Source organism: Dipodomys ordii, unplaced genomic scaffold (genome assembly GCF_000151885.1).
Source record: "Dipodomys ordii isolate 6190 unplaced genomic scaffold, Dord_2.0 Scaffold2, whole genome shotgun sequence".
NCBI lineage: Eukaryota > Metazoa > Chordata > Mammalia > Rodentia > Heteromyidae > Dipodomys > Dipodomys ordii.
Window position 1 is genome coordinate 27,298,404 of NW_012267218.1, and position 19,401 is coordinate 27,317,804.

Below are 19,401 nucleotides of genomic sequence, written 5' to 3' on the forward strand. Positions count from 1 at the left end.
ACTAGTCATCAAACCATGGATAGCCTCAGTTTACTCCTATATTACATGGACTTAATGACAGCATCATCTCATTCAGTTGTTGATGGGATTCAAAGAACTAAAACTTGTGAAATACTTGCACAGGGTCGAAGTCTCAAATGAATGTAGCCATCATAAATATAAGCAGCACAGACAGCATTTACAGAGGACAAGTGCAGAGGAGCAAAGACCATAGACAATCAGAGGAGAGGGACGAAGCTACCTGAAGCCACGTTCAGAGGGGGCCAGACACAGTGTGTGACCAGAAGGCAAGTATTCTGTTTAAGTGCAGGGAATGTAGTGTTCAAGGGTAATTATCACTTGACCCTGTCTGAAATTGGCTTCCTGCTCCTTCCCAGACTCGTATCTTGCACTTGTTCAGCCCCCCTGGGTCTGTGCCACATTGTTAATGGGAAGGTGCTTCAAGAAGCAGGCTGGGCACAATCTCCAATCTTGTAACTGTAATGAACTGCTCAGCTCTCGGCTCCCCTCTGGCCTCAGGGCAGCTTCCTCCATTACAGCAAGACAGTCTCCTGGGCAGCTCGGCTAGCCTTGCCAGTCCCCCCACTCCACACTACCTTAAATGGCATTTCTTGACCTGGGGGCTTTCTCTGCTCACCGAGCTGACAAACACTGGCACAACAGAAGGAGCTGTGCTCCCAAGGCCCTCAGAGCAGCTGGTAGGGGACTGCAGTTACAGCACAGAAATAAAGGGCTGTCAGGAGAATGAACAGAGCCTAGGGCCTCTGACCTTCTAGGGGGGAGACTTGGGTTATCAACATCCTTTCAGACTTGGCTACCTCTGGGATGTCCCCATATCCCAGGGCAGGTCTTAAATGGCCCAAGAATAAACCTATTGACAGGAAGTCAGGCTTTTTTTTTTTTTTGTCAGTCATGGGGCTTGAACTCTGGGCCTAGGCACTTTTTCTGAACTCCTTTGCTCAAGGCTAGTACCCTACTACTTTGAGCCACAGCACCACTCTGGTTTTCTGTGATTAATTGGAGATAAGAGTCTGATGGGACTTTGTTACCAGGGCTGGCTTTTAACCTCAATCCTCAGATTTCAGCCTCCTGAGTAGCTAGGATTACAGGCATGAGCCATCAATGCCTAGCTGGAAGTCGAAATTTTAAAATCTGAATGCTTTGGCACATGGTGAGTGTTGGTCATTTTCCCTCACCACTCTCTTCTTCTTGTGTGGCACCTAGACAAATTAGATAAAAAATCATTTTCTGTCATTTAGGTAAATCATATTTCTGCAGCTTCAAAATGTACACATTATAAAATATAAACTCATCCAGATCAGACTGAATCCTCTGCTCTCTGAACATTGCCAGAAAAGCCTCACCACTGTCCAGTTCTACTAGGAAACTGGGGGTCCCTAAAAGGCTGGGAGGGTCGTGTCCCTCCACAGGTGGACCCTTCACAGCACACCACAAAACTTCTTAAAGTCATGTAAACTTTCTAGAAATCACACTGTCATTGGCTTAGCAAAGCATCAACAAACCTTGACAATCACTGAATCCATGTTTAACCCACAGATTAACCAAGGTCCAGAGATGTTAAGTATTTTATCCATAGTCACCCAATAGTATCTCAATTTCAAGATAAGCAACTCCAGTTTAGGAAATTCTTGCTAAACCTGGAGACGTTGTAACAAATGAGTGCTCCCACATTAAAAATACTCGAAACAGTTGTGTGTGTATGTGTGTGTGCGCATGTGTGCCATATTGAGCCCTGAACTCAGAGCCTGGGCACTATCCCTTAGCTCTTTTGCTCAAGGCTGGCTCTATCACTTGAGCCACAGCTCCATTTCCAGCTCTTTGGTGCTTAACTGGAGATAAGAGTCTCAGACTTTCTTGCTGGGGCTGGCTTCAAACCATGATCCTCAGATCTCAGTTTCAAGATTATAGGTGTGAGCCACCAACAACTAACTCAGTCCTTTTTTTTTTTTAATAGTGTAAAGCAAAATTCTGTGTGACACCTTGCCCCTCCTCATGACTGCTAGAGAACTGGCACACGGAAAGCCTTAATCTCAAACCAACAGCTACAAATGATCTTTAAGAGGTGCAAAGATTCTTCTGCCTCCTGAGCTAGCTGCTGTCCTACACTTACGTAAATGTAAGGGGATATCTCCAAATACACTACCTTATCCAGACAGCACAACATGGAGAGGTGACAAACCCTGCCACATCATAAGCAGCCATACAGACATGGAACCAGCATTTCCTTTCAGCTTCACCGATTTTGTAACCAAACAGTTCTCATCAAAAATTTGTGACACAAGGGCTAACAGCAGGACAGACTAATAAAACTCACTCCTCCCTTAGAAATCGGGCCGTACAGTTGCCATGCCGACACCCCACAATGCCAAACAAGCATCTCCAAGGACCAGAGCAACTTGGCTGGCTTGGATAGGCCAACCAGAGTGAAGCTGCTTGCTGGGCTACGCTGTCACGCAGACGCAGACCCTCCCTTTCCCAGCCCAGCTCTCTGATTTCCCTGGGGAGTGATGATGACGCTTGTCTGAATTTGCTCAGCCTTTGACAGCAGAGCTAGCCACTTCATTCTCTAAGAATCCGCAAGTCTACATGCAGAGCCCTGGCCCAACTTGACAGAGAAATGCTTTGGAATGGTGAGGGCAGTGAGTGGTTACACCAATTTCAGGGAACAAACATATCCTCAGCTGCACCTACACCTTCTAAGTTGAGCAAAGAGTTCAACTCCCAGAGATGCTGAAACGTGGGTTTTCTTACCTCCTTCCTTACTGTCAAGTTGCAGCTGTGAATAAATAATAAGGGGATTTGAAGCTCAGACCATTCCCGGCTCCCAGAAATCCTATTGCACTACTTTATAAAAGAAGTACTTATTAAGTCTTGCCGTGCACATCAATGTAGGGTACTTGGGGATTCCAGCATGATCTCTGGCTGCGTGGTTAACATTCAGCTGAGAATTACATGGGAGTGAAATGATTGGAAGATAGAAATACAGTGCAAAGCAGTGTTAAAAAGTGGTGGGCAATCTGTATTGATGTTGGTCAGACACTCAGGCTAACATATAAGAACGGAGAAGGGGCTGTGGGCCTAGTAGCTGGAGAAGGCTTTGCCTCTCCACTTGCTTCTTCTCCCAGTGCCTTCACTTCCCTGTTCCCAGGTATCTCATCTCCCTGTAATGCCTTCACATCTGACACTTAGCTTCTAATTCTCTGTCTCTACCTGCACCAAGTCTGCACCTGTAAGAATAAGGAGGAGCAAGAGGGTGTTTACTAGTGCTTCCCTATGACCTCCAATTCACACCCTTCAAAACAAGGACTTATCCCCCTGGTAGTGCACATTCCAAGCTGTCTGGAAGCAGGAGAGACCAGCGGTGTCTGGATTAGGGGTTCTGTATCAGAGGCTCTGGACAAGTTTCCAGCACTCTCTCCTTCCCTCCACTCCTCTCCCCTTCATTCTCCAACCCTTCTAGATCACAGCCTCCTTCCTATTAGAGCACCACTGGAGAGAGGCGACAGGCCTCTACCAGTCTACCTCTACCCTGCTAGCTCCAGGTTGCCTTCCCTGAGACCAGGGCTGGTCTCTTTTGGGAGCGAAGAATGGAGGCTGCTGGAACTTGTGTGGTGAGGGCTCCCTGGGGTCTAGGGACCTCTAGCTTGGCTACTTCTGTACCAATCTGTCAGTCCACCTAGATCTCAGCACACTGGGATCTTAGCACCAGAGCCCAGACTTCCTGCCCAAACACTGACAAGTGCTTTGGAAACAGTGTCTTAGGTTCACAGGATCCACAGCCCAGAAGGAAACACTCCATTTAATCAGACCTGTCCCCAGAGATGTACCAAGGCCAGGATCCAGAATAAAATCCGCAGACTCTTGGTCTCCCCCACCAATCCAGAAACATCCTTCACAGAGGGTTTTTTTTTTCATGTTTTCCCAGGTGGGATCTAGAGCAGGAAGGCAATAAGAGAGTGGGTCCCTACAGACCCTCCCACACTCCTGGGGTTCAAAGTTGCCTCGGATCGACTTAACAAGCCTGGCAGAGTTCCCCCCAGGCCCAAATCTTTCCCGTCAGAGTCGCACCCTCCCCCACCCCTACTCCAGCCTCTGTGCTCTCTCAGTCTCTCTCTTCCTCGTCACGCCAGGCTGCCCAGAAGTCTATGTCCAGGGCTGTGCCAGGCTCTCGCCCCAACCCCCACCCCTGTCGTCGGAAGAACAGTCTGGTTCCAGCGCGCTCTCGGCGAGTCCCAGCCATCTCCGGCCTCAACAGGTGCCCGGGGCCGGACCACACGGAGCCCGGACGAGAACGCCCCCTGCAGGACAGGGGAAGCGCCGCACGCCCCCGCCCGAGTCCCCCGAGAGCCAGAGGCCCCCGCGGCGCCGCCGAGCCGCCCCCCAACCCTCGGCCACGCCACACTGCCTTTGTTTCCCCTGCTTGCTCGGGCTGACCACTTGCGAGGGAACCGCTCAGCCCAGACGCGAGCACTGCCCGCTCACCTGCAGCGGTGGGCCCGCGTGCTGGGGGTGAGCAACGCGTGCGGGGTGAGACCTCTCCCCACTAGACATCCCCTGGGGGAAGAGGACGGTCAGTACAGAAGAAATAAGTTGGCCCCGGTCAATGGGGCGCTAAGCCCGGAGCAGCGCCCGGGGCGACCCTTTCCCTCCACGCCCCCACCCGAAGTCCTCTCCCCGCCGGCGGCTGGAGAGCTAGAGCGCACCGCCGCCACCTACGCGCTCCCGCCGCCCGCTCGCGGCGCGTAAGGACCGAGCCGCCTTCCGGAGCGGGCGCGGCCAGCCCCCAGCCCCGCGGCGCGGTGCCGGGAGAGCCGCCACGTTCCCAGCCGCGCGCGCACGCAGGGCCCACCAAACTTGCAGCACTTTCTCCCAGCCCCCCACCCGCTGTCACCCTCCCCTCGGTGCACGCACCCTGGCCCCGGCGGGCCGGCAGGGGTTGCCATAACAACGGGCAGGAATGCTCCAACATATACAAAGCCGGCCCAGCGCGGCGGGCACGCAGCCCCCGGCCGGGCCCCGCGCCCTCGGCTGCCGAGCAGGGGCAGGAGGCGCGTCGCAGCTCCCCGGGCCGGGCCGGGCCGGGCTGGCCGCCCGGTGCACCCGCTGTACTCACAATGAGCGGGATGGTGCGGTCCTCGCGGAAGGGTTCCGGCCTTCCTCCGGCCCTCTGCGCGCTCCGGCCGCCCGAGGATGCTGCGTGGGCTCGGTTGTCCTGCCATAAGTAGTAGAAAGTGCCCAGGATCCAGGCTACCGTCAGGATGGCGATGGCATTGGCGCGGATCTTCCTCATGGTGGACGAACGGACGGACGGACGGACGGCCCCAGGGGGAGTCGAGGCCAGGGTGCTCTCCGGGCCGGGCCGGGGGGGAGCTCGCAACCTCAGCTGTTTGTTTTCGCTCGCGGCTGTCTGCTCAGTCCTGCAGAGCAGAAAAAGGAGAGAGGTTGGGGAGGTGGGGGGAGTGATAGGGAGAATCAGGAGCCGAGCGATCCTCACGGTCCTAATGCCCTTCAGCCCCGAGCGCGCGCGGCCCCCAGGCGCCCATTCATTCGCGCGCTGAGCCGCCGCGGGCCGCCCCGGGGCGCACGCCGGCAGTGGAGCGCGCGGGGCTGGGAAGTAGCGGGGGGCCTTCCTCCCCGGAGCCGGCGAGACGGACGCCCGCGGACCAGTGACGACCGGCCAGGGCCAGCTTCGGCTTCCACTGTCCGTACCCGATCTCCCGGCTGCTGTCCCACGTGGCCCACCTACCCACCTCCACCCCGCAGCGAGCGGGCATAGGCCACCGACGACCTCAGCCTTGGCCCTCGCGGCGGAGCCGCAGTTCCGGGCGGCGCTCAGAAACTGCGCTCCGGCGCGGGATTCAAGGTGTGCTCAAGCCAGCTCTAAGCAAGGGGCAGCTGTGCGGGGAGCAGAATCCGGAGTTTGCTTGGGAATCATCCGCAGCTAAGGGTGCCGAGCTGCTGGCCGGCCCGCTGGGAGGAGGGATTGGAAGCTGAATCATTCGAGGAGGGCGAAGGGGAAGCGACGCCGGTGTGAGGAGGAGGAGGATAAAACGAATCCACAGTTTTGTTTTTTTTTACCGGCCTGGGGCTCCTGGCTTTCATGACTCTCCCCTACAAGTAGCCTCACGTGCCCTGAACAACCCTGAGTATCATGATCACCATTTCATCAAAAAGAAGAGAGGCCCCAGGCCGCACCGCTAATTAGTGGGCAGAAACCAGTCTACAAGTCATTTGACACTTTTCTATCATGTGCATGAGGCCGTGGCGAGAGAGCAGGACACACATAGTGAAATTCCACACCTGCCCTGTAGATGATTCATTAGACCTGAATTAGTTCAGCACAGGGTCTGAAATACCCAAGTAGGGATCACAGAGAAATAGTATATTTCAAGGCCATCTTTGTGAGGGCTTCTTAGAGAAAGTAAGTCTGGAAAAAAAAAATCCTAGAGACAGAGAAGGGGGGTGGAAAGGAGAAGGCAGGACCATGAGCAGCCACCCAGCCTAGGTCTTGAGGATGGAAGTAGTTAATGTGTTCAGAAAGGATGCAGGAGGCTTGGTGGGCATTGACAGTGCCGCGCTGGGCGAGTCTGGACTCAGGAAAGCTTTGCCTGCCAGGGGTAGAGTTGGCAGGGGGGTTGCTGCTGAGTATATTGATTCTTCTGAAAACTCAGGAGGTATGAAGAAGCCTTTGGGGGGAATGGGGAAAACAGTGAGGTCACAGGGTAGTGTCCTTCCCCAGACACACTAGCAACATCACCCGAAGGTGATGTTTCTCTCTTTCTCCAGCACTTTTCCAGAAAACCCAGAGTCATTATTGCAACTATAATACCTTGATTCAGATGACTCATCACAAGGACACCTGGACAAGCCCCCAAATGACAAATCCTCCAAAGGAGACAAATGCATCAAAGAAAGTCTCACAAAGTGAAGTAGCAAGGAGGCTGGGAATGTGGTTTAGTGGTAGAGTGCTTGCCTGGCATGCATGAAGCCCTGTGTTCGATTCCTCAGTACCACATAAACAGAAAAAGCCAGAAGTGGCACTGTGGCTCAAATGGTAGAGTGCTAACCTTGAGCAAAAGAAGTTCAGGGCCAGGTGCCCTGGTGGCTCAAATCTGTAATCCTACTGAGGGACAGCACCCACAACAACAACAAGCAGCTCAGGGAGAGTGCCTAGGCCCTGAGTTCCAGAATTGGGAAAGAAAGGAAGGAGAGAGAGACAGAAAAGATAGATAGAGAGAAAGAGAGAGAGAGAACTGAATAACTGAATTCAAATGCTGATGTGTCAACTATTAGAACAGCCTGAGCAAATTCTCTTGAGCAAATTGTTTCCTCAACTTCACTTGCAGCATTGTTAGTATAGCTGGGATTAAGACAGGTGAGATCTACTATCTGGTAACCACCCTGGTCCCCTGCAGTGCCCTTCCTGCAGGTATGCTGATGGATGTTAGCGGGGAACTCCAGAAAGGCCTGCCTTGAACACATGCAGGAGAGACTGCTGCCATTCTTTCCAAGGCCAGACCCAGGCAGGTCTCCAGCCACTCATAAGGTCCAATCAGAATGTTCTGCTCCATGCCAGGTCACAGCCTCTCCCAGACCCTCTGCTGAACAGCTGGAGGTAAGGTAGGGGACAGAAGTAAGTAAGACCCCAACCTCTCTGCCATTACTCTTGAGACTAGGCCAGTTCAGGAGCCTCTACCCCTGTCTGTTGAGCAGCAAAGGTATAGGAGATGACCTGGTTTGAGGCCTCCTTCCCATCCCATGTGTCTTCTATAAGCAGGGAAGGAGGCTATGGTGGTGAACAGAACATATATTAGCAGGTAACTTGCACTGTGCTGATACACAGTCCTAGAACTCTGGAAGCTCCGATGAGGCTGATGTCAACATTCAGTGGGCATGCGTTACCCACTGCCCATTGCCCACACCTAATGCACCTAAGGAAAAGGTTTAAGCTTCTATAAAGCATTATGGCTGTAGGGGAGGACCTAGCTCTTTGAAAGAGCTTCCAGTCTTATTATCAATCTTTTGTTTTTCCTCCTGTTTGAGAAGACTAATTTTTTTTTTTAAACTGGAGTGTAAACTCCATAAGGGTAAAGGAGGGCAGAAGCCATATTCCTGGCTGTCAAAAATTCTTAAGTTTTTGTTTTTGTGTACTGGTCCTCAGGCTTGAACTCAGGGTCTGGGTGCTGTCCCTACACTTTTTTTTTGGAGGGGGGGGTCCAGTCATGGGGCCTAAACTCTGGGCCTGGGCGCTGTCCCTCAGCTCTTCAGCTCAAGGCTACCACTCTACCACTTGAGCCACAGCGCCACTTCCGGCTTTTTTTCTTTTTTCTTATGTGGTGCTGAGGAATGGAACCCAGGGCTTCAGGCATGCAAGGCAAGCGCTCTACCACTGAGCCACCTTCCCAGCCCTGTCCCTAGACTTTTATGGTCAAGACTAGCACTCTACCACTTGAGCCAAAGCTCCACCTCCAGCTCTAAGGTTGTTCATTGGAGATAAGAATTTAAAGGAGGAAGGGATGGTAGGGGAAAAACAAAGGAGGAGGCAACAATGCTTGATAAGAAGTGTACTCATTACCTTGCTCATGTAACTGTAACCTCTCTGTACAGTATTTTCACAATAAAAAACAGTAAAAAATAATTTAAAGGAGGCCTATTGCTAATGGTTCATGCCTATAATCCTAGCTACTCAGGCAACTGAGATCTGAGGATTGTGGTTTGAAGCCAGTCCAAGCAAGAAAGTCTATGAGATTCTTATCTGCAAAAAATACTACCCTTCCCCGACCCCTCCAAAAAAAGTCAAAAGTAGAGCTGTGGTTCAAGTAGTACAGTACTCGACTTGATCAAAAAAGTTCAGGGACAGCACCCAGGCCCTGAGTTCAAGCCCCAGGACGAAGACAGACAGCACACACACACACACACACACACACACACACACACACACACACACACACACAGAGTCTCAAGAACTTTCCTGTCCAGGTAGGCTTCCAACCATGATCCTCAGATCTCAGCCTCATGAGTAGTTAGGATTACAGACATGAGCCACTGAATTCTTAAGTTTTGTTCATCACTTTCCCCAGGACTCAGAACAGTGTTTACAGTGTTTATGGTACACAGTATGTGTTCACTAGATATGTGTTAATGGAAGAGAGAAAAGGAGAGAAGGAGGAAAGAAAGGGACCTCTGTAACATGCCCACTTCTAAATGCAGCCCCTGAAGGGATAGGTGCAGGACTAGAGTCCAGGGAAAAGGACAATTCATCTATGATCAGGATGAGCTTGGGTAGTGAGTTCCCTAAGTGCTCTTTTGGCTGATAGTCCCCTGATGAGGCCAGATGCCAAACCCTGCTCCCCCAGGATTAGGGAGTAAGAAAGTCTTTTGGGGGTCCATTAGAATTCAGAAAGTGATGACCTGAATTCTGGGGGACAGCTGCAGGAAGTACAGACGTTACTGCCGATCATGAAGTGAACCCAGCTGTTACATTTGTAATAATAGGACTTCAGAGGCTTTGAGCCCATTAATAATGTGTCTGATGTTCTTTATTAACAGCAAGGAATTCATTAAAAAATAGAAATGCATAAGTAAAACCAACTGATCAGCAGAGTTGGTCCCAGGGGCAGAGTCTGTCCTGGGGACCCTGAACCTCCCATCTCATACACCTTCTCTGCCTCTTCCCCTTCTCCGTAGCCTCTGTTGGGACTGAGAGGCTAAAATCTTCACAGCAGACCAGAATGCCCACCAAGATGCCAGGCTAGATCTCTCCCCTGTGAGCAGGGTTGGGTTTCTTTAGTGCATCATGACTGTCCAGCACAGTGCTACCTGTTCTGAGTGAATGAATGAATGAATGCCTAGGGCTCCAGGCTATGACTAGTCACCATTCTATCCATAAAGTATCAGATAGCCTTGTAAGTAGAGACAATGCTTATTCATCTATTGAGATGACATGTCCAGTCTTTGTCTTTTTTGGGCGTCTACTATGCCAGCTATTCCTAGGGATGGGATATAAAAATGAATAGTCTAGTCCTAACCTCTGAGGGGTCTAGAATTGGCATTGAGGAAAGACATGTAAATATGGTATAACAGGGCTCTAGGGAAGCAGAGAAAGAGAGAGAAAGGTCTTCATAAGTCAGAAGTCATTTGAGAACTGAGCCTTAGAGGGTAAGCCAAGTGGGCAGCACCTGGAAAGGAATTCTGAAAATAGCATTCACAAAAGTGAATGCGTGTCTGGTAGCATGGGGAAATGGTGGTACGGAAGATAGGACGGTGATGGTAATGAGGCTGCAGGGGTAGCCATGGACCACAGATGTTAACAGATGTCTTTTATGTCTTTACTAGATACTCATCCTTCATTGTTCAGGTAAGTCAAGAATAACCATCCAAATTCTTTAAAAGTGTGATATGAGCTGGGCACTGGTGGCTTATGCCTGTAATCCTAACTACTCAGGAGGCTGAGATCTTAAGATTACGGTTCAAAGCCAGCCCAGGCAGGAAAGTCTGTGAGACTCATCTCCAATAAAAAACACTAGAAAACCAGAAGTGGCATTGTAGTTCAAGCAGTAAAGCGCTCGACTTGAGCTGAAGAGCTGAGGGACAGCACCCAGGCCCAGAGTTCAAGCCCCACGACCGACAAAAAAAAAAAAGTGTGATATGATCATTATAAAGGTTAGTGAAGCTGGGCAGTGGTGGCTCACACCTGTAATCCTAGCTACTAAGGAGGCTGAGATTCAAGAATCTCAATTCAAAGCCAGACCAGGCAGGAAAGTCCATGAGACTCTTTTTTTTTTTTTTTTTGGGTCCGGTCGTGGGGCCTGAACTCTGGGCCTGGGCATTGTCCCTCAGCTCTTCAGCTCAAGGCTAGTGCCCTACCACTTGAGCCACAGCACCACTCCCAGCTTTTTTCTGCTTATGTGGTGCTGAGGAATCGAACCCAGGACCTCATGCATTCAAGGAAAGCACTCTACCACTGAGCCAACTTCCCAGCCTCTTTTCTGAGTTTTTTTAGGTCTGAGATTGGGACTCAAGCTCAGACCTTCACTTTCACTCACTGGCTAGCGCTCTACCAACTGAGCCACACCTCTAACCCTGACCCCTCCATTTTTTTTCTTTTCTTTTTGTCAATGGTCCTGGGCCTTGACCCCAGGACCTGGGCGCTGTCCTTGAGTGCTTTTGCTCAAGGATAGCACCTGTGGTTAGGTCAAGCCACAATCCTTAGATCTCAGCCTCCCTGAGTAGCTAGGATTACAGGTGTGAGCCACTGGTACCTGGCTGATCCCTCTATTTTCTGTGAAATTAGGAAGTGGAAATTAAGGGACCATTCCAAGAAATGGTATATAGTTTGGAGCACTCAGCCAGGCTGAGAATATCCATCTATATATTTTGAAATGTAATTTGTACTCCCTTACCAGTCAAAATAATTGAACAGGAAGAAAAAGCTGTTAATGCAGGAGGCGTGTAACACCAGCTCCACATTGCCTGGAAATTTACCATTTCAAAGCAATTGAGGGTTTTACAGCCAGCATTTACAGTTGTACATGTCCCTTCTCACTGAAGCCACCCTCTGAAGCCATCAAAAGGCCCATCAATCTGCTTTGGACACAAATTGTTCAGTGTCTGGAGCTGATGCCAGAGCAGAAAGGATTTTTAAAAAGCACCCTGCCATTTTATCAGTGTATAAATCTCGAAGCGTTTTCGCCTCATAGGTGATGTAAATAGATGGGCTGTCAAGGTGCTCCTGAGCCAGTGGTGGCAGTGCTCTGAAGGGAGTCAGACACCTCCCCATATCCTCCCCCTCTCTGCATCTCTGCCCTGTGTCCACACAGGTTGTCCTCTTAGCCTAAGTTGACATGTCTCTCTTCTGCCTGTCTCTGCTTCCCACCATAACAGTAGCTCAGAGGGTCATGGTCCTTCAGTCCTTCCCAGATATCACACCTCTGCATGGTCCCTCATCTCAGTCTGGGGTCCAGTAAAAGAGCCAGACAATAGATTTTTGCCCACTGATTGTCACAGCTGTTCTCTCCCAGTACCTCTGTGTGTGTGTGTGTGTGTGTGTGTGTGTGTGTGTGTGTGTGTGTGTTTATGCTGTGTGGGGTCTATACTTCAACTGGAATTTGATTTCAGGTTTTTCCTGGTATTACTTCTAATGGACACATATTTATCCACTAGAGAACATTTCTCAACTGATGGCTAGTAATTTGTCTTTTCTTCCACCTCTGAGTAACATCTCTCTACCAAGGCTAATACTGAAAAATGGAAGGATATGGAGGCAGGAAACCTGAGTTGTACACCCAGGTGTACCAGCCCAGGCTAGTGACCCTGGACAAGCCACCTATCTGAACCTCAGATTTTGGGGTAAACATTCTTGGAAGGCTTTTACTAAGGTTAACATTTTAGGAATCTATTTATTTGTTTTATTTTTTATTTTTGTCAATCCTGAGGCTTGAACTCAGGGCCTGGGCACTGTCCCTGAGCTTTTTTTTTTTTTCTCAAGGCTTGCCCTCTACCACTTGAGCCACAGCACCATTCTTGGCTTTTTCTGATTATGTGGTACTGAGGAATTGAATCCAGGCCTTAGGCATGCTAGGCAAGCACTCTACCACTAAACTACATTCCCAGCCCTTCTTTTAATATTTTAAACCATTCTCTATCCAAGCAAGAATTAGTGATAATAAACTAGAATATAATTTTATTGTTATTCTGTCTCAGCACATTACTCGTATACACAGATATCCAAACAATTTAAGATGTTCTACCTGATGCAGAATCTGAAGCCAGGCACCAGTGGCTCACACCTAGAATCATAGCTACTCAGAAAGCTGAGATCTAAGGATCATTGCTCAAAGCCAGCCTGGGTAGGAAGATTCATGAGACACTTATCTCTAGTGAATTACTCAGAAAAAGCTGAAAGTGGCACTGTGCTCAAGTGGTAGAGCATTAGCCTGTGCACAAAAAGGCACAGGGACAGTACCAAGACCCTCAATTCAAGCCCAGTACCAGAAAAAAAATAATCTGAGACCTTCCAGATTACAGCAACCTAAAAAGGAGAAACTGGAAGAAGGTACTAGAAATTGGTATATCCAGGGATGACTCCCAGGAGGGCATGAGAACTGGAGCAACAGAGATATTGTCATTGTTTATTCTTTTGTACCATTTGAATTCTAGGTCATTTATTACCTCATCTCATAAAAATAAATTATGAAGGCTGAGAAGGTAGCTCAGTGGTAGAATGCTTGCCTTGCATGCAAGAGGCCCTGGGTTCAATTCCTCAGCATCACATAAACAGAAGAAAAAACAGAAGTGGCGCTGTGGCCTAAGTGGTAGAGCATTCATTAGCTTTGAGCTGAAGAGCTGAGGGACAGCGTCAGGCCCCACACAGACGATAGATAGATAGATAGATAGAATAAGAAATAAAGTTGCCGGGTGCCAGTGGCTCACGCCTGTAATCCTAGCTATCCAGGAGGCTGAGATCTCAGTTCAGAGCTAGCCCGGGCAGGAAAGTCTATGAGACTCTTATCTCCAAAAAACACTCAGAAAAACCAGAAGCATCGCTGTGGCTCAAGTGGTAGAGCACTAACCTTGAGCAAAAGAACTCAGGAATAGCACCCAGGTCCTGAGTTCAAGCCCCATGAGTGACCAAAAAATAAAAAAGGTTAGCTAAGCATTAGTGGCGCATGCCTGTAATCCTAGCTATGCAGGAGGCTGAGTTCTGAAGATCAAAGTTTAAAGCCAGCTGAGGTATGAAAGTCCATGAGACTTTTATCTCCAATTAACTACCAAAAAGCCAGAAATGACCCTGTGACTCCAAGTGGCAGAGCACTAGCCCTTGAGCACAAAAGCTTAAGGGACAGTGCACAAGCCCTAAGTTCAAGCCCAGGAACAGCACGTGTGTGTGTGTGTGTGTGCGCGCACGTGCACGCATGCGTGCACACACACACACACACACACACGAAAAAAGATCTCTTTTTCTTCTATCATGGACTTCTGTGCAGCTCAGTATGGAAAAGAAGCCCAGTGATGGTGCTGGGGTCACACTGGAGCTGCCTCTACCATTCCAGGCCCTGCCTAAGACAAACCCCACTCTCCACCGAAGTTAGCCAACAGCCTTGCACTCCTGGCTGACAGAGGTCTGCCGTGGCTGGCTACCCATCTCTAGAAACTCTGCAGGCTGTCAAGTACACAGGGATTCCACCCAGGGTGCTCCAATAGAAGGCTCCCTTTCCTACCTCCAATAACTGGCTGGGCAGAGACCAGAGGCCAGCAAAGGCGGAAGTACATCCAGTCTCACGTTTTCCAGCCCTTGCCACTCCTTTTCAGAAACAGATGGCCCCTTTCTGATGTGTTTGTGCTGCAATGTAACACAGGTCAGGTGTGTGTGTGTGTGTGTGTGTGTGTGTGTGTGTGTGTATATATATATATAAAGGAGATGAGTGGGAAAGAAGGGCCACCAAGATTCCCTTTTATCTCTTATTCCACTCTGCAGAGCCTGGCTGCATCTCCAGCCAGGTCCCATTCCCCTTGCTTCCCTCTCTCCCCTGTAACTATTCCCCATCAGCTGTTCTCTATCACATCAAGCACCTAACTGACCACCCCCCCTCTCTTTGGTCAGTCATGGGCCTGGGCCCTGTCCCTGCACAGTTCAAGGTGAGTAAGCGCTCTACCACTTGGGCCACAGTGCCACTTCTGGCTTTTTTTCCTGGCAGTTTATTGGAGATAAGAGTCTTACAGGCTTTCTTGCCTAGGCTGGCTTTGAATCATGATCCTCATACCTCAGCCTGAGTAGCTAGGATTACAGCCTAGCTACTAACCTTTCTCTTCTGCCTCACCTCTTTTCCAACTGTAATCTTGGATGGCACCATCACTTTCATGCCCCTTGCCACCACCACTCAGTGATTTCTGACTCCCTTTCCTTGGCTTAGTCACTGTTTGCTGCCGCCATGGATGTCTGTGTTCGGGTTGGAGCTGTTGCAGGCCCATAGCTGACCCTGTTCAAGGTAGACTGCTTCACCTTGTTCACATCCCCATACCCTGCTGCTTTCCAGAATCAACACAGCCAACTGCCCACTAGGAAATTAAAAAACATTAGCTTCCTTCCTTCACATTATTTCTTGCCAGGGACCAAAGTTAAAATATTCTGAAAATTACTTAGGTCTTATCAGTGGTCTGTGTGGCAGGGTGGGGAAAAGTCACACTGGTCTTCTGCAGTCCTAAGGCTTTATCTACTAAAAGGAACCTTTTGAACAGGGTTTGGCATGCTGCCCATGTCATCTTGGGAACCCTGGAAGTACTGGAGCACTGTGTGTGATCTCAGATTGCTGGCTCCAGTGTCCCAACACTGCAGCGGGCAGTCTCACCTGCCTCCCCAACTGCACACAAGCCCAGGAGAGTCTGAGCTGTTCCCCAAAAGGCTGTGGGAGTGTGAGCCAAGAGGGCAGTTGAGAAGTCATGATAGAGTCAGACTGGCAGCAACAGACAGAGATGTGTACTTAGTAGAGTGGACAAGAGACTCCAAGAGATAAGAAGATATAAAGCACGAGGAAAGACAGCTAGCTTCAGGGAAAGAAAAAGCAGAGAGTGAAAACCAATAAAAAGTATAACCAACACTACAGCCAGAAAGGCCTTTAAGATAAACCATGCAGAGAGCAGCAACAGGACAGTTAACATTAGTGGAGTTAGGTCAGAGAGGAGGGCAGGAGGCTTTGAGGTGGCCAGCATTCAAGGCACTGAAGGCAAAAGCACTGGCGCAACATAAATCTCTCTGGAAGGGTCACTCACCTTCCAAGCTGTTGGGCTCATTGGCTGCAGCAAGCAGAATCTATTTAAAACATACCAGGCATTTTGCCTCATTCTGTTTTCCTGCCCAGAAAAGACTAGAGCCAAAGGCAGAGGGAACCGTCCAGCATTCGGACCCTGTACAGATCACAGGCTGAGATGACAAGAGATCCCTCCTCTCTTCCTGAAGGACCCCTCCTTCCATTCAACTCCAGGCCACCAGACCACCAATCTGCTAGCATACTGAACAGTCCCCAAACTCAGACTATCTTCATCTTGTCTTCAAGCTTGTCAGAAAGCAGATGCTGCTCAAGCATGGCAGCTGTTCTAAGAGGATGCTCAGAGAGGCTGCCCAACCACCGATTAGACCTCAGCAGGACAAAGGGGAAAGCAGGAAAGGGCATCCAGGGTAAAAGGAACCCTATGGGTTTTAAAACACCACACTCCTTTCCCTGGACTGTGTATCTTTGGGAAGTTCTTTTTTTGGGGGGAGGAGGGCAGTCAGTCATGGGGCTTGAACTCTGGGCCTGGGCCCTGTCCCTGAGCTCTTCACCTCAAGGCTAGCACTCTACCACTTGAGCCACAGTGCCACTTCCTGGTTTTTTGGTTGTTTATTTTTTTGTTTTTGTTTTCTGGTGGTTAATTGGGGATAAAGAGTTTCACAGACTTCCCTGCCCAGGCTGGCTTTGAACAGTGATCCTCAGATCTCAGCCTCCTGAGAAGCAAGGATTATAGGTGTAAGCCACCAGCACCCAGCTTACCTCTGGGAAGTTCTAAGGACCTGATTCCTAGCTACCTGTCACAGAGCTAGAAGTAGTCACAGAAAGCCACATGTGAAAAGCTTGTTTTCCCTCCTAGTCAAGGGTTGGGATGCCAGAACCTTCTTTCCTGGGCTCTTGCGCCCATAATTTGTGTAAACACCATTCAATAAGGCTGAATAAAAGTTCTCTGTCCTGCAAGAGATTTATATGCTTAAAAACATAGATTACAGCCTGGCACCAGTATCTTATGCCTGTAATCTTAGCTACTCAGGAGGCTGAGATCTGAGGATCACAGTCCAAAACCAGCCGGGGCAGGAAAGTCCATGAGACTCTTATCTCCTCCAGTTAATCACAGGAAAAGCCGGAAGTGGCACTGTGGCTCAAGTGGTAGAGCTCTAGCCTTGAGCTGAGGAGCTGAGCGCCCAGACCCAGAGTTCAAGCCCCACAACCGACAAAAAAAAAGTTAATAATTGTCCCAGTTCATGTTTGTAAATATGGAATTCCAAATGTGAGGTTTGAATGGCAAGGAGGGAGTTTCTGTCTAGAGATGCACCTATAATTTGCTTTTGGATTGCAATTAAGCATCACTTCAACAACAACAAAAAAGCAGATGGTTGTGTTGCAGAAGCTACTGATAATAAGTATGAATAACCTAGCTTCAACCATTATGAATTTGTAGCCAATCCTATGAGACATGGACTGTTTTATCTTTTTCTTTTTTGCGCAGGCCTGGGGCACTCTCTGCGTTTTTTTGCTCAAGGCTAGTGCTACCACTTAAGCCACAGCTCTACTTCTGGCTTTTCGATGGTTAATTGGAGGTAGGGGTCTCAAGGACTTTCCTGGCCCGGTTGGCTCTGATCCACAATCCTCAGATCTTAGTCTCTTAAGGAGCTATGATTACAGGCATGAGCCACCATTCCCTGGGTAAGACATGGACTTTTAAGCCAGCTGACAGAGACAGAGGCGAACTGCTGTGTGGAATCTGAGACTGTGTGATCCAAAAAAGTTCTGCATGCTGCTATAAAGTAGAGCCTAGTAAGGGTATGCAACATAGTACTGGTTAATAACCAGAGAAAAAATTTAGAATTTAAAAATCAAACCACATACAAGTTTTCTTTGAAAGATGTACAATATGCAAATAATAATTACACTGATTACTTTCAAGGAAGGAGATTTCATTATATATATATATATATATATATATTAATGATTCTGTTAAGTATGTACACATCCAACCTATTTTTAAAAAATCAGCTTATTAAAATCAAACTTTATGAAGCTTTACAATAAGTAACCAGGTCAGTTAGATGTGGGTCTGCCTGGTCTCAGGCCACCAAACTTACTATTTTAATTTGTCCAGCTAAATATTCATCTTCCAATCCCCAGAAGTCCATCATAAGAATAGGTATTTCATTTAATATAAAACCCTCATCCTTTTCTTTCTTCAGTACTTGGAATGGAACCTTAGGCCTTAAGCATGCTACACAAGTTCTTTACTACTAAGCTACCAACCTATTTATATATTTTGTGCCAGTCCTAAGGTTAGAACTCAGGGCCTGGGTGTTGTTCCTGAGCTTTTTTGCAACTTGAAGCATAGCTCTGCTACGTTTTGGTAGTTAATTAGTGATAAGAGTTTCATGGATCTTCCTGCCCAGGCTGGCTTTGAACCACGATCCTCAGATCTCAGCCTCCTGAGTAGCCAGTATTATCAGCGTGAGCCACCGGTGCCAAGTGGATCTTTTTATTATTTTAAAGTTAGGGCCTTACTAAGTTGCTCAAGTTGTCATCAGTGTTGCAATCCTCCTGCCTCAGCCTCCTGAGCTGGGATTATAGGTATGAACCACCTACTCTTAGTGGCTATACAGGTGTATACATTTATCAAAATTTACCTAGCCACCAGGTGCTGGTGGCTCATGCACTCTACCTCTTAAGCCACAGCACCAGTCCCAGCTTTTTCTGTTTATGAAGTACTGAGGAGTCAAACCCATGCATACTAAGCAAGCACTCTACCACTAAGCCACATTCCCAGCCCCTCTAGCTATCCTCTTATGCATACATGTACAATGCATTAACTATTCTGCACTTCAATAAAGGTTTTGTTGTTGTTGTTGTTGGTAGTGGGGCTTGAACTCTGGGCCTCGGTGCTATCCTTCAACTCTTCAAATCAAGGCTAGCGCTCTACCACTGGAGCCACAGTGCTGAAACATCTGGCTTTTTCTGTTTATATGGTGCTGAGGAATCGCACCCAGGCCTCATGCATGCGAGGCAAGCACTCTACCACTGAGCCACCTTCCCAGCCCCGTTTTTTGTTGTTGTTGTTGTTGTTGTTTTTCTTTTCCTTTCTCTTTTGTTGGTTGTGGGGCTTAAACTCAGGACCTGGGCATGTCCCTGAGCTTTTTTGCTCAAGGATAGTGCTCTACCACTTTGAGCTACAGAGCCACATTTGTTTTTTCTGGTGGTTAATTGGCAACAAGTCTCTCTTTTCTGCCCAGAATGGCTTTGAACATTGATCCTAAGATCTCAGCCTCCCAAGTAGCCACCATTGGTGGCATGAGCCACCATTGTCCAGCTTCAATTTTTTAAAAGCCCACAAATAAGCTAAAGGATTACTGCTTAAAGGTGCTGGGGTTGGTGGTTCAGAGACAGTTGTTGCTTTGAGAAAACACCATGCAGACTTTTTGCAAAAACTTGCTGTTTGGAGAACACCACGACAGCATGTGCTTTCGGTTAAGCATTCCATGGCAGAAACGCAACTCTATTCTGAAATGCCGAGGAGATGAGGCAAAACCTTGGCCAAGGTCAGGCTTGGCTGATCATTTCAAGGGGGACGGCAGCCAACTCTATGCTTGTATAA

General features: G+C 48.8%; 1 protein-coding gene across 1 annotated transcript in view; it reads right to left on the reverse strand.

Moving 5' to 3' along the window:
- The window catches only part of Galnt16 (polypeptide N-acetylgalactosaminyltransferase 16), an 82,524-nt gene extending 76,930 nt beyond the window's left edge, over positions 1–5,594 (reverse strand). The window contains exon 1 of the mRNA XM_013014176.1: positions 5,135–5,594. Coding sequence (XP_012869630.1) covers positions 5,135–5,311 — 177 coding nt within the window. The 5' untranslated portion in view covers positions 5,312–5,594. The remainder of the gene's footprint in view (positions 1–5,134) is intronic.
- Between the last annotated feature and the right edge of the window lie 13,807 nt (positions 5,595–19,401).